Genomic DNA, 25,962 nt, shown 5'->3' with positions numbered 1-25,962 from the left:
CACGGTGCCAGTCTTTATATGTTTATGGCTATCACATGTATTCACGAATTCCAGACTCAATTTCCAACTTCTCAAAATTGACATTTACACAACCTGCTTGTTATATAGCTTCACTTATTGGCTGAGTATACATATCACTCTCTTTTTTTTTCTTAAAAAAAACCTCATGTATTTAGTTTGTGAGAGTCAGGGGAAATGTTTCACAATGCACAACTGGGGGACAGTGTACAACTTGAAGAAGTCGGTTCTCTCCGTCTACCACCATGTAAATCCCAGGGCTCGAACTCACGTCATCGGGATTGGCTGCAAGGGCTCTCAACCAATTAGCTATCTCTCCAGCTTTGCATCCCAGTATTGAGGCTTCTTAGCTTATGATGAAGTCACATTTGATAAACCTACCATAACATGAAAATACTGTAAGTCAACAGTGCATTTAATAAATGGAAGGTAACTGACATCCTAGAGCACCAGCTGTTTAGCCCTGAGAATGCCCATCTGCTTGGAAACTGACTTGTTAAGGCAGTCAAGCACTCGGATAGGGCATCACAGCACATACTTGCTGGTCCAGTGAAAATGAACCATGTTGAACTACCATAAATTGGTAGATAATCTAGACGCCCTATTGTTACTTCCTTTCCTATACAATTAGTTCTATGCTACTAATTCCCTGTTTGCTAAAGGTGTCATGCTCCTTTTAGGGAGCCCCTATTAAAAAAAACATCCAAACGGCATTCTCTCTCTCTCTCTCTCTCTCTCCCATCAAGTTGCCTATTACTCTAATTTGTTCTTGTTTCATTCTGACTTGCATGATATGTTGACATTTGTTCCCCATTCCAGAATCTGCAAATTTTCTGTAAGGTGGCTGTAACACCGGAGACTTTTCTGAGCACAGTTTTTACAGATACATGGCAAGCGCTCGACAACTTCGTAGTATAACTGGATTCACGTTTAGATATTATACTTAAATTGTCTCGGCAGTATGGGTCTTATTTTATACACCCCCTCCAAAGACTTCCACGGTAAAGAACATAGGAAATACCTTTTCTTTCAAAAACTGAACATCACATCTATAATTCTGCGATGAGATGTTGCCACAACTAACTGCAGTTTTAATTAAGAAAAACGCACTCTGCTATTTAAAACAGTCCCTTAAATACAGCTCCCCACTGAACTCTTCCAGCATCCAGCATCCCACCCCTTCCAGTGGCCTGATGTGCGACGGGGGAGGAGCCATGAGCAACTTGGCTTGGGGGAAGCCGGAGAGCGCGGGATGGGGAAGTCCCGGAAGTCACTGACCGGAGAGTCTCGGCGGGTTCACTTTGGGCAGTGGTCCCAAAAACTCCAAGCTCTCCAGCGGGGCGGGGTCCGCTCCCGACCGCGGCTTGGGGGCGGGCCCGGATCGAGGGAGGCGGGTGGGACGCTCTCAGAGGTCTAAGGCGATTGGGCAAGGCGGATGAGGGGCGGTGGCGCTCCAGGCGAGGAGCTAACAGGTCGACGGAACAGAAAGTGTGCTGATTGGGCGGTACGGAAGGAGCTGGACCAGAACTGACCGCTCATTGGTCCCGGTGGACCGAGGAGGCGTGGCCGGCACGCGCGAGAGGGCGGGCGGGCGAGTGGGGCTGGCCTGCCCGCTAGCCGGTCCAGCTACGAGCGCTGCGGGAGCGGGTCCCAGCTAGACCACGGTCCAGCTCTCCGGTCCGCCGCGCTCCGGCTGGGGTTCTCTGGAGGGGAAGCGCGACGAAGCGACGCGGGCAGCCGGCAGCGGGCGCGGGAAGCCGGGCAGAGGGGTCGAGGCGCGCTGCGCTGCCGCCGCGTCCTCGCCGGGTGCTGCGGGCCCCGGGCGCGCGGGGCTCGGCGGCGCGCGCACTATGCGGGCGGACTGCCGGCCGCCGCGATGGCGAGCCGGGCTCCGCTGAGAGCCGCGCACAGTCCGCAGGGTCCCCGAGGCCAGGCCGCGCCCGCCGCCACCGGCCGGGCCCCGCTACCCAGCGCTGGCTGCTGTCCCCTCCCTCCTGGCCGCAACTCCTCCTCCAGGCCTGGGCTGCTCCTGCTGCTGCTCCTGCTGCTCCAGGACGTTGGAGCCCAGCAAGGTGAGTGGTGACCGGGACGGGTCGGCCTCCAGAGGCTCCTCGCTGTTGAAGGAACCTGAGGACGCACCGAGAGATGCTGCTACACCACACTCTATGTGCCAAGGGGAGGCTCTGCCACTCTGTGTCTCAAGTTTGTACCGCTTTACTTTTCCGCGAGGCCATTCATTTCTCTCAAAAGAGGGACTTGAGATACTGCCATGGAGGCCTCTTTTCTATCTCCTCCTGGACTGATGGATGGAGTAGGAAGCAAATGAAAAAGCATCTAGAGCTTTGAAAAGACAGGTAGTGATTACTGTTCTTAGGGAAAGCGCCCAGGTTCTAAAGCGAATGAAGCAGATGGCAGTGATCTTTAGAGCCTTGCATTTGTAATTCGTCCTTTAGAACACCTGCCTTTATTGAGGACGGTGGTTTGTAGATTGACCTGAGCAAACACAGAAGCTACCCAGAGTAGCGGTCCACTATCAAAAGGGCAAACGTTTCCAGAAAGTGACAAAACTACCCCCCCCCCCGCTCCCTCCTCTACAATCCTTGGAAAACCTTTTCCCCCCCGAAGAGGGCAAAACTGTTGGTTGATAAGTCATCACAATGGAAAGAGAATACAGGACAGAACTTTTTAGTGTTGCTTTTTCAGGCAGCATACCACATTTTGTTTGGCACTAGTTGTTAAACACATTTTCCGTTGCTTTTCTCATTGCATCGCAATGAGGAAAGATAAGGATTGTGTTGTTACTTGCTGCTAGGAAGAGTTTCTTTTTTAAAAATACATTTTCATCTTTAAGTCCAGCTTCCCGCTGAGTGCACGTTTTTGTCACCAAAGTGCATCTCCAAGGTCGTGGGATTGTCTTGAGAAGCTGAGACTTTGATGGCCACGTGAGAGCGTAATCTCGAAGGGAAATACATGCTTGGTAAACTGTACCCTTTCGTAGTCACATTTGAACTAAGTATCTAGATTGTGGCAGGCAGGTTTCAGTCAGCGCTTGCTATATTAGACTGTGGAAGCCTCTGAAATCTTGGCATCTATGCAGGAGGTTTCGTCCTAATGGTGAGGAAACAGACCTCTATGGCTTTAGAGACACTTAGCGTGTGGGAGGCCCAGGACTAAGTGGTTCGTGTAAATCAGTACTTTTAACCCACAGTTAAGGGTGGTAGTTATCCCATTTCCAACAGAAGGAAACCGAGGCACGGTGAATGGGGCATATCTCAATACAGAAAAGACTATGACTGTGAGCAGCACACTGCTGTGGTTTGCACATTTCTAGGTAGCCAAGTGTTTACATCGTGTTTAAAACAAATCTTCGAATAGGAGATTATTGTCTTTTGGAATAGTTTATGGGCAGACTAATGTAACATGCAACATCATCTTATTTTTAACGACTCTGAATAATTTTCACCAGCATTTTAGCATTATATTTGTCTCCCATCTTTCTTATGTAAACACCAGTAGAGATCTACACAAAAAGAAATGACACTGGGAATGTCAAAAAGACACGATTTTGATTTCTCAAAATGGGGTTAATTTTGTTTTGTTATTTTGTATCTCTTTGTATCTCTCTTCTGTCTTGTTCATATGAGAACTTACATTTCTTACATAGATTAAGAAAATGCAGTTTTACAAAGGGAAAGCATGATGTATTCACCAGTTATTAATCCTGAGTTACTAAATTGGTAAAATAAGGGCCAGTTTGGTGAGCATCTGAAAATTCAGAAATGAAATGAGGTGAATTCCCTGACCTTTGAGAATCTCCTACCCAAAGGGCCCCAATGACGCTTGCAGTGAAATTTCTTTGCAGCCGGTCTTGACTAGTGTACACATTGCCTTCATGTCATGTGGTATTCCCTCACACAGGAAGTCCAGCTCTGAAGCACCTCTAGACTTCTTACTAGGAGAATGCCGATATGTTCCAAGATGGAATTTATACTCTCTAAGAAGCCTTGGGAAGAAGATTAGAAATAATAACATGTTATTTGCAGTCTTTGGTGGTAGAATTGTGAGTCATTTCTTTTTACTTTTTCAAATTATCAGCTATTCGTATGTAGTTATAATAAAGACAAATTGAGAAAATAGCTTTTGCTGACTAGATCTTTTTCTCCTACCTCAGCCTAGCTGGGCAGAAATGTATTCTGTGTCTATTCAAGTACAAAAGTGATTTTTTTTATTTTTCTGACATTGTTTTTGAAATGATATTATCTATTACCTTTGTTCCAATTACTGCCATGCATAGCTGTTCCTCAGTAGATTTTTCTACTGAGAATGATTTTTCTTTCTGCTTGGCTTAGAATAAAATTCATGAAAGTTTTGAAAACTTGATCATTCACAGCAATATACCATAAGTAGTATTCTTTAAATTTTATAAATAGATTCAGTTTATTTACATGTATTTATAGGCATTTTAGATATAGCTCATATACGTGAATTCTAAACTTCATGGTAAGTTCATCCTCAAATCTTTATTGTTTCAGATGTTTATATTAAGTTCATTTTCAAAACCTTTTTAAAAATACACTGGGAATTATAAAAATACACTGGAATAACAAAACTGAAATTAGCAGAGTATAACCTGACTGCGTATTTGCTGCGGTAATAAATTTGTCTAATAAGAAGTTGATGTTCTACTGTGATTGAATTTCTATCTCCAGTTTACATTATGACTAGGAATTTGGGTCACCTCATCTCAGTAGCCCAGCTTTCTTCTTTATATTACAGAGGGTTTGTCTGCCTTGTGGGCTAGAATGTGACTTGAACATGATGGAATATCAGGAAATTAATTTTTAAAATCCATTAAGACTGATTTGTTTGCAGCCATTCATGTGCTATGTTGGCAGGGGTATTGATTTTGGTTTGCAATTTAATAACCTACGAAACAAATCAGATTGCTTCTTTGAAAGAATCATTTTGGTTAGACAGGAATATTGGTAGTTAATGCATGAAACTGTTTGTGCTCTGGTAGGCTGTTCCTTTATTGACTTGTGTGGTGCCAAAGTATTTGTGAATTGTCATATATGAAGAACTCGGTTTTCTCAGCAAAGAAGCATTTATAATTACCAATATTAGGTTGACTTCTAATTTTCTGTCCTGTCTTAGTTTGATAAAACATAAGGTCAGCACAGGCATTCTGGAAATCCTAGCTCTTTGCTGAAAGACGGGAATCAGGACTTCCTGATTAGCGACACTAAGGTGTGAGGCCTTTCGAAAACCTGTCAACTAACCACTAAACCAAACCAAAGCAGGGCTGCCGCTACGACACTCTTCATGGTCATTCTCAAGTTGAGGAATTAGGATCCATCTATTTGCATGTGTTTAGTTCAGGTTCAACAGGTAGTTACAGTCTTAAAGAACAATATAAGAATACGACTTGGAAGAGTGAACCTGAATTTCATTGTGCAGATAGACGGGTCATTTGGAAGCATGTGGAAGGCTGGCCAAGATGAGAATGAGTAGGAAGAATGTCATAGCCACACTTCCTCCATGCGATTGCTGAAGTAGGGAATGAGACCAGTTAGCAAGTTCTCTTGTGGGCTCCTGGCTTGGTTCTGGATGACTTTGTCACAAGTTCACAGCTGTGGCACTTTGCAGCCATGGCACTATGAATATATTCTACAGAAAATGATGATGTTGTAAAATGAAAATCTTAGACGAGAATTGTCCACAGTTGTATCTTATTTTATCCGTTTTCCATTTTCCTTCCCAGTCCGTATTCTCGTAGTTTCACAACTTTAACACAGGTAAACATATTTGTAAAATACAGCAAATCATAGAAGCTCATATATTATCACAAGGCATTCATTTTTTATGAAGCTGTTATATCACTCAGACTTGCCTTTTCAATATTTTCTTATCCATTATACTTGTCATTCAGGAGAGAATCTGTAAGGAAGTATTTCACTTCAGAATGTTAGTTTAATAAAGTATTTTATGATAATATTCCAGGATTTGGGCTAGGTCAATATAACTCAAAAAGATGGAAAATATAAGTATTCAGATGAACTAGTTTTTATGACAGCCAGTAAAATATCCATTAAAGCAGACAAGATAATGGGGACTTCTAATAATTACTAAACTTCACTTAGCCCACACTCTGAAGAGTGTGTTGTTTAAAGATGGCTTCCTAAGGACAGTGACATAGAATTCTCGGCAAGGCTTTTGTTCAGTAAAGTTCCTTTAGTTTGGGCTTAAATTGTATTGTTTGGAATGTGACAGAAGTTCTCAGTACTCTGCTCTATTTTTATCAAGAACTGTCAAGAGTGAAGGGTAGTGGTGATGAGCTCGCAGGAGAGTGCTCATGTGTCAGTACAACCCTGTGACATTCAGAGACAACATCACCTTGTCTTCCGAGGCTCTACAAGCAAGTCGAGCAAATAGGTCTGTTCAACTGGAGTAGGGTGCACAGCAGTATAGATTAAAGAAGACATTTTATAGTACCTTCGAAGCAGAAGCCTTGATGATCGTTTTTGTGGCTGAATTTTGAAGAATTGGCAGATGTTGAGAAGCAGGGATCATGGTATCAACAGAAGGGAGTCAGAAGCTACTCTGTTACAACGAGCAGCCAGCCTCAGCTGCTGGTCCCTGGCATCATTTCTCCTTGACTCCTGTGCCCTTTGTTTCTGCTTAGCCACTTGACAGATATCTGTTGACTGGTTACTGCCAGTCATCTGTGATCCCACAGAGTAAAAATATTGCTCTCCACAGCGACTTGCCTAGCATCTGTCTTTGGCCGCTGTATTACTTACAGGATACTGTACAAACTTCTATAGGTGTCACACACATATTTTTTAACCACTGGTCCTTCCCTTCATCTTTGTCCTAACACCATACAAGCACCTGTCAACACCTTATAGTTGGGGTATAAGATGGGGCTACTTTGTGGTTCACTAGTGGGTAGTTTCACAACATTTTGTTTTAGTGTCTGTCCTGATCTCTCTATATATTCAGTCATCTGTACTCAGATTCAATGTCCTCCTGCTCCTTTCTTCTCTTGATAATCCTGAGTCTTACTTGAAAATCACCAAGCACCACCCTTAGAAAGAGCTCTGTAAGCATCACTACCTATCTCTGCTTTGGACTTTCCATGCTGGATTTCAAGTACTCTAGTCAACAGAGTGTTGTTTTTCTGTTCCTAATTTTTGCTGTGGTGTCTGTTGCTCAGAATGTTTGTAATAACCGCCTTTCTGCTGTGCATCTACTACCCCTGCACATTGTTTGGTGCTGGTCATTCATGCTTTTGGCTAATCCTCACAACATAGCCATGATTCTAGAAGCTTGGACACTTATCTCATTCTCCTGGGAATGGAGCCCTCTCTTGAATTTCACTGCCTGCTTCCCAGGGCCTAGGAGTCTATCAGTCTTCCCCAGCCCTCCCAGAAGCACCGGTCCTCTTTGCTATAGTTGACTTGACTCTGGGAGTTCTCTTTCAAGCTGGGGCTCTGAATATAGACATGGTTAATCTAGTAAGATCTTCTCTTTGATTAGCTGCTTTTAAGAATGGTGATGGCCCAAATTATTGCCAGAAAGTTGAACAAACACCTGCGTCATCTCCTTTAGATTCTGACTTAGAGTTCGTTTCCGACAATTGCCACAGCCTTTTTCCTTCCTACTGGAGAAAGGAGATCAAGAATTCCAGGCATGTCTCACTTGTTGTATCAACGTTTATGGGCTGCACAGATTTAAAGCTGTCTCGCTGGTCTTTCAGTGAGTGGATCCGTGTATGACATTAATTCAACTCTTCCGCTCGGCAAAGTATCCCCATTTCAAATGTGAAGACCCTCTTATCCACCCATATTCCTGGTCCTTATCTCATTTATAGAAGTTCATAGAAGTTCCACCCCGCTCAATGAAAGGAGTCAAATTCTGCAAGTTGAAGACTCAGGTATCAAAGGAAAAATCACATGATTAGCCCATAACCGACCACAAAACCACTCAGCACTCAGTGCTGTTCCTCCCTCTGCTGTAACTCTGTGACTTTTGATATGTCTCAGCTGTCCTTGAACTTCACCCTTTACAGTCATTTTGGATTATGGTTTATCTTATCCTTCCTTGCTTGCCTGTGTTCGTGTTGTATCCCAGGAGCTGCTGTCTGGATGTGAGGCATGGCAAGGGTGGTAGGTGTGCTTTATTTAGGATTCTTCGGGTCGTAGAAACTGAAATCCAAACCTTCTGCATGTAGAGAACTTATTGGGGGATTCTGGGCTAATTTTCAGAGTGGAGCTGCACCCCCAAAACGAGGGTTTGGGCTTCGCTCTCCCCTCTTACGCCAGCCCAGTGTAGAAGAGATCATGGTCACTGGAAGTCCCCGAGATAAGTGTTAAACTGCAGAAATTCTGGGATTTTCCTTCTTGAGCAAAACACAGACATTGGAGGGAAGAGTGAGTAGGCACTGGGTGAGTCAGTACCCCCACATGGACCAGTCAGCCAACCAGGAGGCATGATGTCATGTAACTGTTCAGAACCTCCGGACAGTCTTCAGGAGGATCAGCACTGGATCGACAAGGCCATCTTCTCAGGGTGGGAAACAAGTAGAATTTTTAATAGTGTGCTGATTTATTTTTATTTTATCTTATTTTATTGTTTTTTTCTAGACAGGGTTTCTCTGTAGCTTTGGAGCCTGTCCTGGACCTAGCTCTTGTAGAGGCTGGCCTCGAACTCACAGAGATCCGCCTGCCTCTGCCTCGCAAGTGCTGGGATTAAAGGCGTGCACCAACACCGCCCAGCTGAGTGTGCTAATTTAAAGAGCTTTGAATATACAGTCGTTGTGTTCATGTGTTTGTGAGGCAGGCTCCTGCTATACAGTCCTAGCTGGTCTGCTGCAGACCATTTAGCTAAGGCCGGCGTTAAGCTCTGACTCCTCTGCATTCAGCCTTCTAAGCATGGTGGCAAATGCTGCTACTCTCAGCTCAGTAAGGTCTTATTGAATCTACACAATTGCCTTGCGATCTGCGTGGTAGAAATCACATTTAGGTGAGCTTATATGGAATTATAGAGGGTTTCAGAAGTTCTTGTCTGGGGTTTGCTTCTGAGTTAAGCAGGGGGTGTTAAGAGCTTTGTGTTTTATGCCTGTCTGTGACCATGCATGTAAGTAGAGTGCATAGCCCTCCAGATTGCAGTGTTCAGCTGCCATAATGTGTGTAATTAAGCACATTAAAACACAGTAAGGAGATTTGCTACAGGCAGGAGTTCCTGGTAGAACTCGCCCTCCCTGAAGTCCTTGCTGTGTCTGCCTGCTGTAAACCCTATGGACAGGGCCCACCATGGTGTGCACAAGCTGTCCCCTGAAGGCCTGGGGATACTGAATGTGAAATGCTGTGCCACGGCTGAGCGGAAGCTGATCTTTTAAGTAGATGGCAAGTTTTGAGGATTTGGAGAAAGATGGGGAATTCTGGAACTTTCCAAGTGAATGGACTACTCAATTAGAGTAGAAATACTTAGTAAGGAGCATCTCTCAGGAATTTATTATCCTCATAAAACCAGAGATTATCTGGTCTCTGAAGTTGCTACAAATTTTCAAACGTAAGGGGCCATTTTCCTTCTGTTAATTAGCTAAATTGTAGCCAAATGTAATAGGTCAACCCACAACAGACAAAAGCAGGTTGGGTATGGTTTTTGTGGTATTATAGTTTTGAGAGAACAGCAGTACAAATGTGTGACAAGAGCATGAGGGTAGGTTCTGCCCTTGCTGCAGGTGTGCTCATAAAATCCCCACTTTTCAACACATGAAGTTTGGACTTTTACTGTCCCCATTTTACAGACAGCAAAAGGTAGCTTAGCTATAGTAGCTAACCTCAAGGTCAAAATGACTTCCGGAGAATGGGCATCTCAACCTGCTGTAGAATTGTGACGTTTAACAGTGGTGTCCTGGGTAAAGTCTGCGGGTAGTGAGGATTCGCATAGTTCACATTCCTTTTTAAGTCAGATCTGTGAGTTATCTTGTAGACTACATAACCTCTTCGGGGCTCATGTTCCGAATTAAAGGAGACTCCTCCTCTCCTTTAATTACCTTCAGCTCTTCATCTGAAGTAGGGCCTGGAGTTATCCCCATCCTCAGGGAATGGCATGGCAACTGGTGGCATCATTGTCCAAGTCTAGTTTAGGCGACTGGATTTTGGAGATGTCATGGTGTGGCTTTGTAAAACACATAGTAAATAAACAGCAGTAAATGAACTCAGGAGGCTCTATTTGCATATACATGTGATATACACACACTCACAGTATGTAACTGATAACTAAAGAGGTTATGAATTTGAGAGCCTGGAGGGACATAGGAGGAGTCGGAGAAGGGAGATGTAAATACAGTACTCACGAAATTCCCCAAAACAAATAATAAAGACCGCATGGAGACATGAGTTCAGTAGAAGAAAGAATGATGGGATTATTTATGTTTCTAAAAGTTGTCCCTTGGCTCTACATATATGTCTGCCTTATATTTAGTATTAAGAAAATAATTAAGAGAAAGGAGCTATCAGGCAGTAAAAACCTTAATTTCTTGAGTGAAAGAAGCTGCTCCGAGAAGACTGCACAGCAGAGCGTCCCGTTGCTGGCATTCTGGAAGAAGCAACGCGAACAGGAGAGAAGAGTGATTGCCAGAGGGCGTGCGTGCAGGTTGGGAACGCCAGGAGGGGCGAATACATGGTGTGGCCATTAGTATCCAGTCATGGATTTGCCTGGATCCAGAGAATGTACAGGACCAAGAAGGACTCTCTCTGAGCTCTGGAAGTTGATGCGTCTGTTGAGATTTGTCAGCTGTATCCCTTTGTGAAGAACCCGTGCTCAAGAAGTCTGTCTACAACTAACTATGGTCTGTGGAAGATATACCACGTGACCACCCATCCAAAGAAAACTACAACACCAACATTAATTTTAGACAGGATTGACTTCGGAACACAGGATGTTCCCGGGATAAAGAGCACGAAGTGAAATTAAAGTACTAGGCAGTGATATCTGCTTGTGGTTATACAGCTTAGGAGATCTGGTAGTTTTAGGGCTGACCTAATACTTCTGGTGTGAAACTCACGGTATGAATAAAACAGTAAAAACTCCACTGTAGTCGGATGAAACTGGATGTATTGTTAACAGTTGTAACTTTGCTTTATGAGCTTTCCTCTCCTCACTAAATGCTGCATGTTTGTCTTATCTCACAGATGCATGCTGACATATGTCAGAAGCAAAACTTAGAGGAAGCAAAGTTAGGCGCACCATCTCACTGATAAAACCATAGTCCTTGAAAACTCTGACAAAGACTGAGCTGTAAAGAAAGTTCCATTGCTCTATATTTGGTGCATATTTCTATAGGTTTCCTGCATTTGCATTTGTTGTTGCTAAAGGATACATTTCTAGAAGCCACAGGGCTCCTAATATTAAAACTTAGCAATGGTATTATTTCCTAGTAACCATACCATTAAAATACAAGGGGGCCAGAGGACCAGCCTAATCAGCATCCGGACACACACTTGTCTAAAAACACACTTGGTTTGGAATTTGATTAAAACAGCCTGAAATAAAGCTGTATTCCTAATTGCATTATTGCATAGTCATTTGATTATGTTCATTGTCTTCTGTGGGAAAACTCGTAAAAAATAAAATGAAGGAAAGTCTTTCCATTGTTTTCCTGGAAGAGTATCAAAATCTTCTATCTGCCTTAACACATCTGGCCTTGCACTCCTCAGAGGAAGTGAGCACACGGTCTCTAAGTAATCCCTGGGTACATCTGTCTGCAGCCCAGTGATGAAGCAGTCAGATCAAATTCCAATGTTCTTTCTCCACTGAAATAAACTTAAAATGGAAAGTACACAGTAACATGTTGAGATAGGAGCGGCAGCGGCGTCCCCGGCACCCGGCCGCCCGCATGGCTAGCTTATGCCCCGAAATAATTACACGGAAACTGTATTCTTTCAAACACTGCCTGGCCCGGCTAGTTCCAGCTTCTTGTTGGCTAGCTCTTACATATTGTTCTAACCCATTTCTAATATTCTGTGTAGCCCACTAGCTGGCTTACCAGGGAGGATCTTAACCTGCATCTGTCTGGCGTGGGAGAATCATGGCGACTCTCTCTGACTCAGCTTCTTTTTCCCAGCATTCTCTCCTGTCTACTCCGCCTACCTAATTTTCTGTCCTATGAGGGCCGAGGCAGTTTCTTTATTAGTAAGAAATCACTCCCACATCAGTAACAGACTTCCACCTTTTCTGGCCAGTCGTAGTCTAGTGGAGACCATTCATCTTGGAAGGAGAAGGTGGTGGTGGTGATGGCGGTTGCAGAGTTCCCAATGCTGTAGTGTGTAGACTACAGATGGGAGGACCTGGTGTGGTGTTTGGTTTTGTTCTTCTGTAGTAGTTGTACTTTGTTAACTCTGTCAGACATGGGCATGTCCTGGGCACAGAGCATTAGTTTTTTCAGTATACGTGGCTAGTCAGAAAATCTAGGGACAGCTACCCTGACTCTTTTGTAGCATCCTCCTCGTCCTCTTCTGAGACTGGAAGCTCGGAGTCTCCAGTGAACATTCATTGAAGATTAGTTAAAAGACTTTTTCACTATAACTTAAAACTGAAGGATTCACTCACTTCAGACACTAGGAAGTGGGAGATATGAATCTCCACCCTTTAACTGCACCCAGAGTGAGCCAAGCAGCATTGCCCTTTGGCCAGATGAACCCAGCTGAGAAGTAAAGCAGTGAAAGTCCTCTTCCTCCTTAGAGACAACTGAAAACCTGCAGTGTTCTGTAAGAGGAAGAGGGGTTGGGGAACCTCCTCTGGAAGTAAGTTAGATGGCCTCTTAATAATTTTCTAGGTTTGGCTTTACTTTTAAATATTTTTACATATTTTGGATGTTTTCATAAATTGATTTAAGTTTTAAGAAGCCTAAAAATAACCTGGAAATTGATTGCCACTTTTGAAGTGAAAGCAAGGACATGGTTTTCCCTTGACTTGAATTTAACGTGGGGACCTTTCAGTGGTGAGAAGTGTGTTCCATACCGTGGGCATGGATTCTTTAGTCCAGTGGTTCTCAACCCCCCCTAATGCAGTTCCTCATGTTGTGCTGAACCCACCTCCAGCCATAAAATTATTTTCATTGCCACTTTGTAACTGTAATTTTGCTACTGTTATGAATTGTCAAGTAAATATCTGATGTTTCTGAAGGCCTTAGACCCAGGTGACAGGATTGTTTGACCCCAAAGAAGTCGCAACCCCCTGGTTGAGAACTACTGCTTTCTAGGTCAAAGCTAGTTTAGCAGGTCAGGAATCTGCATGCGAGATGTCCGGGAGTTGCAATGTAAGTGTGTTTCTTCATTTAAAGCAACAGGCAAACATGCAGCCACTGGCATAGTAAATATGTGTTCTGCATACCCACCCCTTCCAGCTGGGCTGTTCTAAACACATAGATGGTGGCAAATTCTAGCTAGTTGGGTTAAATTTATCAGAGTTTTTGAAATGTAAAACACTCGGGAACGCTCACGGCAGCAGGCTGGAGACATCCTTTTAACTCGGGTTTCTGGTGCACATCATCTGGAGAGGAGGGAGTGCTGAGCTCCAGCACATACTTTAGAGCATTCTTGGCACACTGCTGTAGACTCATAAGCTGTGCCCTCCCTCCTCCGACACAAGAGCCTGAAGAAAGACAGCTTCGTTTTAATTGTTTTCGTGATCACACTGCATGCAAAAGCCCTATTTTCACCAATTACTGCTTGTTTTGTTAAACCATTTTTTAATGGTGAAAAGGACAAGAAGCAATTTGTATATTTTACTGAAAATTTAAAAGGCACATGAAGACATCTAAAAATTACTCTGAACACTCTGCTTGTACTTTTTCGCATTCATTTTAAAGTAACAACCTTCAGTGAATGGCAGTCTGCAGGGAACGCATGAACTGCGCTGCTGCGTCACAGTCGTGTGGAGTTGTCAGGAGCTGGCTTTCGGTATTCCATCCGCACTTCCAATCGCTGCTTTCACTTTTGCATATCGAAAATAGCAGCATGTTGAAGCTTTTAATTATCAAGGGATTGTTTTTTAAATATTGAAACACTTCCAGGAATCACAGGCTAGTTTCAAACATTAAAATTATTTTAGAGTACTTGTTTTTGCCTTTCTAAGGGGAAATGTTAGTGATCAGCCAAAGTTGCTTGACTTCGGTGCTTATTTCACTGTGAAGGCTCGTATAGCCTTGTGATTTTGCTTTATCTTACATCCAGAGGAGATTCATGGGATTTTATGGTAGCTGCAGGAGGAAATTTTAGTTTTTTTCTTTTTTTTTTTTCTGTTTGTGTAAAAGCCTATTTTATTGGAGAAAAATCAGAGGGTGCATTTCACCCCCCACATTGTTTCATTCTCGTCTTATGTCTTTTATATTATTAATCCACTATGCCTAGTTCTTGTACATGAAAGAAAGTGGGGGTCAAGCATATAGTTCACTGTTGACTAAACTTTATTTGAGAAGTGTTTGTTCAGGAACTCAAATGTGCTGTACTAATGTGGATTGGATAATAAAACTTTGCCAGCAGAAGACACGTGTTGTTTCAAGTGTTGTTAAAGGGGTTCAGGCAGGAAGTTGTTCCTTTGTGGAAGTTAAATTGCTTTTTGGTAAACTGAAGTTTCTCTGTTGTGTCCAGTTAATACATTCTTATGAGACACCCACTACTTGCTACAAGACTACTAGGCTTTTAGAATTTTTAATCTGTTCTAGTGAATGATATCAATAGTACATTGTCAGATAATAAATCAACATGATGGAAGTTGTATTACAGCCTCTGTGATCATGATTAAGTTAAAATTCAGAAGTATTAATTTTAATGTTTTCTTCCATAAGATCTATCCTATTCCAAAACGTGACAACCAATAGCTCTTTTGAAGGAGGAAACCCCTTTATTAAAAGGATACACTCATCAGCCTGTTACAGAGAGGCTCACTGAATCCCATAGCTACCGAATGCTGAATATTACCTTGGAGCAACAGCTCAATTCTTTAGGTGTACAATTAGGCAATGACCTGGACACTTATTTGCAAATCGACTGTGAGAAAGTTAAGATGCAAATATTTCATGTTTCCAGACAATATACTGGTGCTAAAATTTTAATGCTCAGTTGCTGAAGAAACTTCTGAAACAAAGTAATTTTTTTGCTAAGATATTAAGGTCATTTCTTTGCTAGTCTTCAGTGAGTCATTAACATTTTGTTTTTTTCCTTTGTATTCTGAGAGAGATAAGATTTGGGAGAAGTTACACAGTCTGGTCTCAATGGAATGTAGAATTAAATGCCAGCAAATCTTGCTTTGGTGCCTGGAACATCTTCGTATGCATTGATGTTTTCTAAAAATGCTACTGCAGCTCACCTCTGTGAGCATCTTATGTTTGTAAGTCGGGGAAGCTGACCACATTTTTACATTTACATTGACTGAATATTTACCAGGAATACATGCTGATATTCTCATTTATTATGGTACATATTTAACTATTACATAATTGTATGTCCCAATGGAAAGAAAATCTTTGAACTTATAAATCATGTTAATTTTAATTTTGTTGCGTTGTTGGTTTTGGCCTAGCCTGGCTTCTCTGGTTCCTTGCAGGGAGTAGATGTGCTCAGAACCATGTATGTCACCTGCTGTGTGTGTTGTAAAGGAAGTGCTGGCTCTCTAAAACATATGATGTCTTAAATAAATAAATAAATAAATAGATGAAACATTAAAAAAACCTATTAACTGAAACCGTATGAAAGAGAAAAAAAACATATGATGTCATACATTGCTGTTTAGTCTGTAAAAGTCCTGATTACATGTAAGCTTAAGATGGGAGAATAATTTATTTGTTTTTTTTTTTCAAGGTGATGGGTGTGGACACACCGTACTAGGCCCTGAGAGTGGGACACTTTCATCCATCAACTACCCGTACAGCTACCCTAACAGCACCGTGTGTGAGTGGGAGATCCGAGTAAAGATGGGAGAGAGAATTCGCATCAAGTTTGGTGACTTTGACATTGAAGATTCTGATTCTTGTCACCTTAATTACCTGAAAATCTTTAATGGAATTGGAGTCAGCAGAACGGAAATAGGTAGGACATTAATGCGTGTTATATATCGTTCCCTTAGGCTTTAAAACAGAAATGATTTTTGATATTTAATATTGAATAGCTGGTGCATAAAATGATGTGAGAAATCATAGAAAACTTAAAAATCTCAAATCGAATCTTCTTACAGAAAGAGGATCTTCTCACCTGCTTATTACCATGTGCCCTTTAGTACAAGGTGGACATGGTTACTTTCTTGCAATATGCATATGGCAACCTTCCTGTAAGATGCATATACTACCTTCTTTAAGATGCACATGTTACCTTCTTGCAAGATACATATGGTTGCCTTCATGTAAGATGTACTTGGTTACCCCATGCAAAATGCACTTGATTACCTTAGTGCAAGTATGTATATACTATCTTATTGCAAGATGTGTATGGTTACCCTTGTGCAAAATGTGCTTGGTTACTTTGATTCAGGGTGTCACTGTGCTGCTTCTAAAAAGGTAGGAGTTAATTCTCTTATTTTTATGTTTTCTTTTGATAGAAATATAATTCATGCATACTCAGAAGGAATTGTAGCATGCAGTTTGTGGGTTTAGAATCCAAACCACTTTGGATTAAAGCGTGTTTGCCATTAGTTTGCTGTGATCTGTTGAGAGCACCAGCCCTGCCTTCTCATGTATGCAAGTGTATATATAAAGTGCCTAGAATGGTATGTGGTGCAGAGTGTGGGATGGTGACTGTCTGTCAGATGATTTCCAGTCTGCAGAGCAGTGGCTCTCAGCTAGAGATGTGTAACAGAGTCACCTGGGATACCTAAAAACAGACCGTAGGCATGCTTTCCATCCGAGACCAACAGATTGAAGTTGATTGTGTGAGACGGAAGCCTCGGAGTTATAAAAGCTTTCCAGGAGAATCGACTTCGCCGCCAAGATTTAGAAGTTTGGCTTAGAGATGGGTACCATTCTCTGAAGAAAGCTGAAGACTTTGTAAAGGTTTAGTGAGCTGACATGAAATAAGGAGCTCTCTCGCACTCTGAGTTTATTTGGAATCAGTACACACAATAGTTTTCAGAATTATAGTTGGAATTTTTTAATTGCTCTTTGACTATCCAGCTTGTGGTTATCCCCTGACTTCTCCATCCCCAGCCACATCTTCATCCCATCCCACCTCCTGGGTACTGGTTGGTAACCTGTGTTACCTCTAAAAATTCTTGATTAACCTGGTGGCTGGAGCAGCTCCTGCATATTCATCAACATACGGTGCTGGGTAAAGCTGCAGAACCTGGGCCACCTGCGAACGGGGAGCAGCAGTACTGGTGGAACACACGTGGATCGTGCCTCTGGGGAAGAGGAGCAGGCGCTAGTGCTCTGGGAGCACCAGCTTGTCTACCACTTTATAGGAAATGGAAGAGATGGAAAAATACATTATACATGCTCACTAAGGACTAAGTAAAAGTAGGGGAGCTTCTGTAGAAACAAATGGCCCTATTTGGTCCACATATAATATCATTTTAAAAAGTAAAAAAGAAGAGGAGGAAGAAGGGATGGGAAGAAAGGAGGCTGAAAGTAATGTTTGGGTCCTGGTTATTCTGATTGAAGATAACTAATTTTAAAAAGACGTTTTTCCAGTTAAATTTTGTTTACTTTTCAAATTTTTTGTTTTTAGTATGTTAATTGAAATAAAATCTCATCACTTCTCTCTCTTTCCTCTCTTCAGCCCCTCTCATATACCCCACTCTAGGAGATAGTCTCTTTTTATTTAAGTGTGTGTGTGTGTGTGTGTGTGTGTAAAATCTGTTGAGTTTAAGGTTTTTTATTTGCACATATATGGTTTCAGAGCTGACACTGTGTTGGATAACCAATGAGGAGGCTCATCCCTGGGAGAGTTAATTTTCCTTCTTCCAGCAGTCAGTAGCAGCCTATAATTCTTTGTTTGGGGTGAGACCCCTACAAAATCTCTCCCCCTCTACATTAACATATCCACTGATACTGCCATTGCCATTTCTAGGAGAGACTATTTCACCACATTCTTCCTGGTACTCTGACTCCTAGGATCTTCCTGCTCCTTCTTCCACAGTGTTCCCTGAGCCATAGATTCAGGAGCTGCCATGTAGATGGAGCCATTAGGACTGGACTCCCCATGATCCCTTAATGTCCACATGTTGTCCAGTTGTGGGTTTTTGGGGGGTTTTTTGGGGGGGTTGTTTTGTTTTGTTTTGAGACAGGGTTTCTCTGTGTGTCTCTGGCTGTCCTGGAACTCACTCTGTAGACCAGACTGGCCTCGAACTCACAGAGATCTTCCTGCCTCTTCCTCCCTGAGTGCTGAGATTAAAGGTGTGCACGACCACTGCCCGGCTCAGTTATGGGTTTTTGTGATGATACCAATTTTCCATAAAAAGAGGCTTATTTGATGAGAGTTAGCCACACTTATCCGTGGGTATAAGGATACGATTTGGGATGGAGTTAGTGATTATGCTGCTTTGGCAAAGCAGTGGTGCATTCTTGTCTAAGATCCATGATCTCACTAGTCCCATGAAGCTGGTTAGCCCTCCAGCACCTGCTATGATTTCCCTCCTGTTGAGTGGGCTGTACTTTCAGGTGGACAGCTGTTGGTTGTCACAGACGTGTGAGTGCTACTTTTTGCACCTTTATGTATATCTAACCATGCTGTAATTGCCCTGCTTCATAGATGTTGCAGCTGGGTGGGACCACTTCATTGCTTCCCTCCCTGGACAGCTTGCGTAATGTTTTCTGAGCGCATCAGCGGAAAGAGGCTTTCAGCCTGAATCATCTGAGTCCTGGATCCTAAGTGTGTGGTATCTAAAAGGTAGTTTAAAGCTTAGTAGAGAAACTTGTGAGGCACTGACCATTCACTGATAATAAAGAATGATTGTTTTAAATGGGGAAACGACTTCAAAGACTTTGAGTAAAGGTGGCAGGGTAGGTATGAGCCAAACAAAGGGGTCGCTTAGGAGCTAACATTCTAATATTTGTGTGTCTTTTGGAGCTTTTCATGGTAACTTTTTTTTAATAAGACAGAGTGTATTTGGAAAATGATTTTTGGCCTTGTAACTAAAGAGGAACAGTGGCATGGGAGACACTGGGGACATGGGTTTGCCATTGCTCTGTCTAGCCAGCACTCCAGGAGCTCCCTGTTCCGAGTCTTCACCAACTGTGAACCTGCCTAGATTTCAGTCATCTTCTGTACCTTTAAAGGCACGGAGTAAAGTCATATTTGATCCTGCTGGCATGTGATAGGTGTTTAATGGTCTCAGCTGTCTTGTATTTTCCATTCTTTTTGCTTTTTTTTCCCCACCTCCACCCTTTGCATAAGGTATTAAGTTGTAGGAAGGTCAGAGGGCCGAGTAACTATGGCTCCTGCAGAACCTCAGTTTGAGGGCCCTGTTCGCTCATAGCAGTGACATGCGCTGGTCCTCCATTGCCACATGGTCTATGGTTAGTGGTAGAGATGTGTTTTCTGACCCTTCACAAAGAAGCGATGATCCTTTTAAAATAGGCAGTTAACATTCTGGCCAATGTATCTCTGCAGAGGATTACAGAGGAAAGAAATAGAAGGCTCCAGCAACTGAGGTTCTGATATCCTTTCTAGTCTTGTCTCACTGCCCTTTCAGAACAGAGGCAGGCCCAAATACACTACATTTCCCTGTAACTAGCATTCATCTTGATACTAAAAATTAGCCTTGGGTTTATAAATCTTAATTTTTTTTCTCTAAGAAGTAGTAGTCTGGACTAATCAGTTAAAGGAAACAAATAGAAGTGTAGTTCCTAGAGGATGATGTTTTAAATCATACTCATTAGGATGTGCTCAGCTGATCTATGTTGCCGCTGGGCAGTTATTTCTTGTGTTCTTGTATATGCTATTAGCAGCCTCACCTTTTCTACCTGACTTCTGAGTTGCCAAACTGTAAGGTGTTTGGAATAACACACGGGATAGAAACACTGAGGCACAGGTGGCGTGTGTAATGATTGAGTCTTAAGTGGCTTTCCAGATCTGAATTTTGTCTCTGCTTAAGCAATCTGTATTAGAATAAGAAAAAAAAAAGATAATTGAGTCTTGACTTAAACTTTTTGATTATTTTAATCCTTAATGTAAGGCGCAGAATATCTTAGATTTATCTTGTCCATATCTTACAATTCATTATTTCTTAAGAGGTTTTTTTGTTCTGTTAATGTAGAATAAAATTAGAAATCAGTATCTTTTTTAGGTTTGGAACAGTGGGCTACCATACCCTCTAAACACAGACTTCATAATTGATGTGTGGGTAGGCATAAATACCGCTATGTACACATTGCATCTGTTTTTTTGGGTTTTTTTTTGTTTTGTTTTGTTTTCTCTGACTGTATTTATTTAAAATGTTGAGTTCTTGCTGATTTTTAATCTTTACCCATTATTTATTATCTGGTTCATTCCCTCCTTTTCTGTGTGTATTATAACTTCTCTCTAGGTCTCCTTGTGCTATTGTTCAGTGCTCAAACCAGAAAATTCAGAATTGCTAAAGCTTTGTTGGGAGAGTTTAGCTTTTTGACACTTTCAAATGACTTTGTCCTCCACAAAGTTCATACTCAAGAACTGTACAGTAGAATTACAAAGGCAAAAGTCTCATCATGTTTTAAGTACGAACCTGGAGTGTGGTCCATATGGTGGCCCTACCCACAGGAGAAGACTACTTAAATTTATTTGTCTGGAGTCTTCACCTGAGGAAGTGCTGTTTTCCCCATGTTTGAAAGAAAGAAGTTTTGGTATCTCCCATAAAAGTTTATTTTTCTAGAAAAGCTTTGAGAAAGCTTTCTCAGTGTGCTATGAATGCTTCCCTGTTGCCTGGCAACAGGACTGGTTTTACACATGACGACCCTCTGTTTTTTAGACTAACTTGGTTGTCATGGGGACTGCTCACTATCCTTACAGAAGCTGTGAGCTTTAGAAGAGCCAGAACCTTCAAGCAACACCTTTTTGGAAGATTTTATCACGAAATTCAAACAAAATGTCAAGTTCACTTTTAGCCATAAGTTTGTTGATTTTCCAGAAGATGGCTTTTTCTTGTTTGATCCTTAGAGGCAGGGTCTCAATGTAGCCCAGGTTAGCCTCTAGCCTGGAATGTTTGATCCTTAGAGGCAGGGTCTCAATGTAGCCCAGGTTAGCCTCTAGCCTGGAATGATTTTCTGCTTCAGTCTCCTGTGAATGGTCTGTATTCTGTCAATTATATTTTAAATAAATGCTGATTGGCCAGTAGCCAGGCAAGAAGTATAGGCAGGACAACATGACAGGAAGTAGAGGTGGGTCAATGAGAACAGGAGAATTCTGGGAAGAGGGAAGCCCATTCCTCTGCAGTCCTGGCCCCCGCCACAGAAGAAGCAAGATGTGACTGCCTTGCTGAAAAAGGTACTGAGTCATGTGGCTAATATAGACAAAAATAATGGGCTAATATAAGCTATAGGAGTTAATAAGAAGCCTGAGCTAATAGGCCAATCAGTTTATAGTTAACATAGACCTCTGTGTGATTTCTTTGGGATTTAATGTTTGTGGGAACCAAGCAGGACAGAAACCCCACCAACACTTCTGAATGCTGCTAAATTGGGTTTTAGAAAATAATTTTTTGACAAAATTACATATATTTGTGTGAGTACATATGCTTCTATGTACTTGCATATGTGTGTGTGTGTGTGTGTGTGTGTGTGTGTGTGTGTGTGTGTGCATGCAAACAGAGATCAGAGGAAGACTTGTATGAATTTGTTTTCTTTTTCAACCATGTGAATCTATAGGACCTAACCAGATCGTCAGACTTGACAAGTGCCTTTACCTTCTGGGCCATCTTGCCAGGCTTAGCAAATACCTCTTAAATCACTGTTAGTGGAAGCTTCCCAAGGGAAGGGCAGAGTCTACTCTACAGAGCTGATGGGCAAATCAGTTTCACTTAGTGAATGCTTTGATCCCTCTGGATGCTGTAACCTTTGTATCAGGATGCTTTGGTCTGCCTGTTAGTGCACCGGCGTACCACAGTAAACTGCAATTCCAAGAAAAAAAATATTTCAGGAGGCAATTATACTTACAACCAAAGACTTTAAAACCAGCTCCCTGTGCTTTGGTTAAGTGGAGAAGTTTAAAAGTTTGGGTTTGGTGAAGATGGTTCTGTTTTATGCAGAGGATGCTGGACTTGATGTAGCTTGATGGGATGGTGCTCTTGAGGAGTCAGCACTAAGGACCTGCAGAGACAGACGTGTTAGTATAATATTACAGTGTTAGCATCATTCCCTATGTAGAAAGCTTGGAAGCGGGAATCCTGAGTTATGTCTGTGGTGTGAGCAGGTTCAGGTAACTAAAGGACATCCACTCTGAACTCAGCACACACTTCTCTGCCGAGAAGAGTTTAGGGGTCACCTGTTGCTGATGTTTAGACTCGTAGACATCACCAGAGTGTTCGGTGGTTGTACCAGTTTGTACCAATCTAATTTGATTGGTGTTGCTGTCTAGACAGTGTGCATTACAGTTTGCTTTGTGTCTCCATGATGGCTCATGGTATGCACTGTTCATGTTTGTTAACCAGGTTAATGCTTTCTTTGGTAAAGAATAGCAATTGTCCTGTACTTTTTGCATTGGTTAATCCCCTCTCTCTCTCTCTCTCTCTCTCTCTCTCTCTCTCTCTCTCTCTCTCTCTCTCTCTCTCTCTCTTTTTTTTTTTCCTAGTACCTCACAATATTGCTGAGGTTGCTCGGGTAGCTAGGGCTGCAGACATGCTGGGTTTTGTTTGTGATCTCATTCATTTGTAGGAGCTCTGTAAATGTAGTCCCGTTATGAGTTCCTTTTATCCGTGTACATTGGAGATATCTACTCCCTTTCTTGGCCTGTCATTTCATTCCCTTATTGGTATACTTTGATAAATGGACATTAAAGCAATTTCATTTAATGTAATGCATTTTGATTGTTAATTTCATTTAATGTAATGCACTTTGATTAAATTTTTTCCTTTTATGACTAGCACTGTTGTATTGTATTTAATATGTTTTAGCCCAGTTGTATTGTATTTAATATGTTTTAGCCCATTTCTTGGTTATGAGGAGTTTTTAAGGTTTCGTCTACAGGAACCTTTTTAAGGTTTACATCTACAGATAGTTCCTGACTTTTTCCAGAGTTGATTTCTTTGTATGATGTTTGAGATAGGAGTTAGATGTCAGGGTACATTTTCACATGTATATTTTACTCATTTTAAATGTGCAAATATCAGATCTATTCATTAAGGAAGTATAGTGAACTAACTGAACTAACTTGTCTAATATCAAAACATAGTTACTTCCTGATGTAAAAGATTGATGCTTTTAAAACAGTCATGACTGTCTTTGTAAAGAAAGGCAAATACATTCTTAGTGATTTTGTTCCATCCTTTGGAATATACTCACTGTCTGGTTTTTACATCTCATTTTAAATGCTGTGTACCTCATAGTCTTTTGATGTCTTGAGACAGGGTTTTCTGTGTGCTCTCTGTATAGTCTTGGCTATCCTGAATCTCCCTCTGTAGACCAGGCTCGCTTCAATATCACAGAAATCCACCTGTCTCTGCCTCTTGAGTGCTGGGATTGAAGGTGTGCACCACCACCTCCTGGCTTCTATTTCAAAAAAGAAAAGATCTTACTTATGACACCCTCCTCTGAAGGTGGGTCTTCATTCAAGTTGCTCTAGCTAAGGCATTATCTCTTTTTAAAATTCAGCTTTTCAGACACAGTATGAGAGAGATCTATAGGCAAACCCATCCTCCAGTTCCCAAATAACTGACATGGAGACTCATTTTTTACACATCCTGATTCATCTGCATCTGACCCATGACCCTCTGACTCTGCCCGACTTCCCGGTGTCCTTTGTCTGGTTCTCCTCCCTAACCTTATCCTATCCAGCTATTGGCTGGTCAGCTTCTTCATTAAACCAATGACAGTGACATGTAGTCACACACTGTAAAGGAATAGTCTGTATTTCCCCCTTTTTGTCTAATTCAAAAATGTTTTAACTTTAACATAGTAAAATTATATACAACAAAAACAGTTAATAAGTAAGAAATATGGTTACAATATCCAGTCCATTTGTATATGGCAAAATCTGAAAAAATATTCTATTATCAATCTTATCTTTGTGAGTCTAGAGTTTCATAACTAATTTACCTTTTTATCATAACTAAGGAAAGTTATGTGTCTAATTATTTAATCTTTAACTCTATCAAAGACCCCAGTAGAGTAAAATATTAACTAACAACAGGGATGTCTGGCTCCCTGGACAGTCATCCTAGGTTCTTCCATAATGCTGGGGAATCTGGCTTTGCCCTACAGGCCTGGTATATCTGACAGACATTTCTGAGAAGCAAGAAATTTTTAATGTTTTTATTGAGCTATATATTTTTCCCTACTCCCCTTCTTTCCTCTCCTTCCCTTCTACCCTCTCCTTTGGTTCCCATGCTCCCAATTTACTTAGGAGATCTTGTCTTTTTCTACTTTCCATGAAGATTAGATCTATGTACTTCTCTCTTAGGGCCCTCTTTGTTGTCTAGGTTCTCTGGAATTGTGATTTGTAGGCTGGTATTTTTTTGCTTTATGTCTAAAAGCCTCTTAAGAGTGAGTACTTATGATATTTGCATTTCTGGGTCTGGGTTACCTCACTCAATATGATGTTTTCTAGATTTATCCATTTGCCTGCAAATTTCAAGATGTCGTTATTTTTTTCGGCCATGTAGTACTACATGTAAATATACCACATTTTTCTTATCCATCTTCAGTTGAGGGGCATTTAAGTTGTTTCCAGGTTCTTGCTAAGAAGCAGGGAATTTTGAAGGACTGATATATCGTCTTGGCAAAGTCTGGCAGTTGCTTTTTTTTGGGTCATGCTGATCCAGTTTGGACAGTATACTGTCAGCAATTGAGGTAAAGGCAGGGTTTTTTTTTTTTTTTTTTTTTTTTGCCCTAATGCCTAGCTTTTGCCATAAGAAAGGCAAACTCCATATGAAGTTTCTTTGATATCTATTATCTTCTCCGAAATAAATTCATGCTGCCAGGAGCAGACATATCTCACTGTCAAGAAAGTCTTCCATTATTAAAACAGTTTACATGCCATATTCTGTAGGCCTTTAAGTGTTTGAAGATCATCTATCTAAATATATCTGTTTAACCTTGGAAACGTGCCTAACATTACTGCTTATTATATATGGCTAACCGCTAACCTGTATTTCTTTTTAATACATTACATTTTTAAGTGAGTTGCATAAGCAACTCCTAACAAGAGTAGAAACATACATATAGTATAGAAAAATAACTTTAAATTTGTATTAATAAACCAAAGTCCACACTAATGTAAAATATTTTGAGATTAATAGATGTTTTAGAACTGAAATAGATTCAATAATCTACCCTTTTTTCACACATTCCTATATCATATCCCCCCCCCTTTATTCCTTTAGAAAAAGATCTTTGAATTTAACTCTTTTGTTTAGCTTGGTCTTTACTAAGACCAATAAAACTTTGTAACCAACCCCCCTTAATAATGATAATAAACACTCATAACCCATCTTTTGTGAATATGGGCATTGTTTTCTAGACTCCTTCCTCTTGTCTTTGGGCACTGTTATCTTTGCAGGAACCTTGAGAAAATTGGGATAATAATGAAGTTCAGGCTGGAGTAGTCTGTGAGGTTGGACCATCTCAGCCAGCAGGCTTGAAGTTATTTTAGATGCAAAGTTTTAAGTAGACAGTAACAGGGGACATTTTGAAATGCTGGATCATTTGGGCCATCTGTTTTCATTGGTGTTTGGGCCCCTCATTCTGGGCCCATTCATTTACTTACTTATTTATTTATTTATTATTTTTCTCTGCTCTCCTCTCTTTCTCTCCCC

At 41.4% G+C, this 25,962-nt stretch overlaps 1 protein-coding gene and 1 long non-coding RNA gene across 4 annotated transcripts in view; one reads left to right on the top strand and one right to left on the bottom strand.

Annotated features, from left to right (window-relative positions):
* The first annotated feature begins 1,619 nt into the window (after window positions 1–1,619).
* Window positions 1,620–25,962, top strand: part of Dcbld2 (discoidin, CUB and LCCL domain containing 2) — a 66,053-nt gene continuing 41,710 nt past the window's right edge. Inside the window, exons 1-3 of one of the 3 annotated variants that reach the window (XM_050148966.1) lie at window positions 1,953–2,090; window positions 3,937–4,078; window positions 15,888–16,115. In XM_050148966.1, the coding sequence (XP_050004923.1) occupies window positions 16,001–16,115 (115 nt within the window). In that variant the 5' untranslated portion in view covers window positions 1,953–2,090; window positions 3,937–4,078; window positions 15,888–16,000. Of the gene's footprint in view, window positions 2,091–3,936; window positions 4,079–15,887; window positions 16,116–25,962 lie in introns of all 3 variants that reach the window. The other 2 variants (XM_050148965.1, XM_050148964.1) reach the window with 2 other exon arrangements.
* The window catches only part of LOC126505739 (uncharacterized), a 44,778-nt gene continuing 35,695 nt past the window's right edge, over window positions 16,880–25,962 (bottom strand). The window contains exons 10-11 of the long non-coding RNA XR_007592975.1: window positions 22,148–22,300; window positions 16,880–17,418 (exon numbers count right to left, since the gene is read on the bottom strand). This is a non-coding gene — a long non-coding RNA (uncharacterized lncRNA). The remainder of the gene's footprint in view (window positions 17,419–22,147; window positions 22,301–25,962) is intronic.

The sequence above is a fragment of the Alexandromys fortis genome, unplaced genomic scaffold (genome assembly GCF_014885135.2).
Source record: "Alexandromys fortis isolate MF-2015 unplaced genomic scaffold, M_Fortis_MF-2015_v1.1 scaffold_4, whole genome shotgun sequence".
NCBI lineage: Eukaryota > Metazoa > Chordata > Mammalia > Rodentia > Cricetidae > Alexandromys > Alexandromys fortis.
Note: the sequence above shows the minus strand (reverse complement) of the source record. Positions and strands in the feature narration are given on the sequence as shown.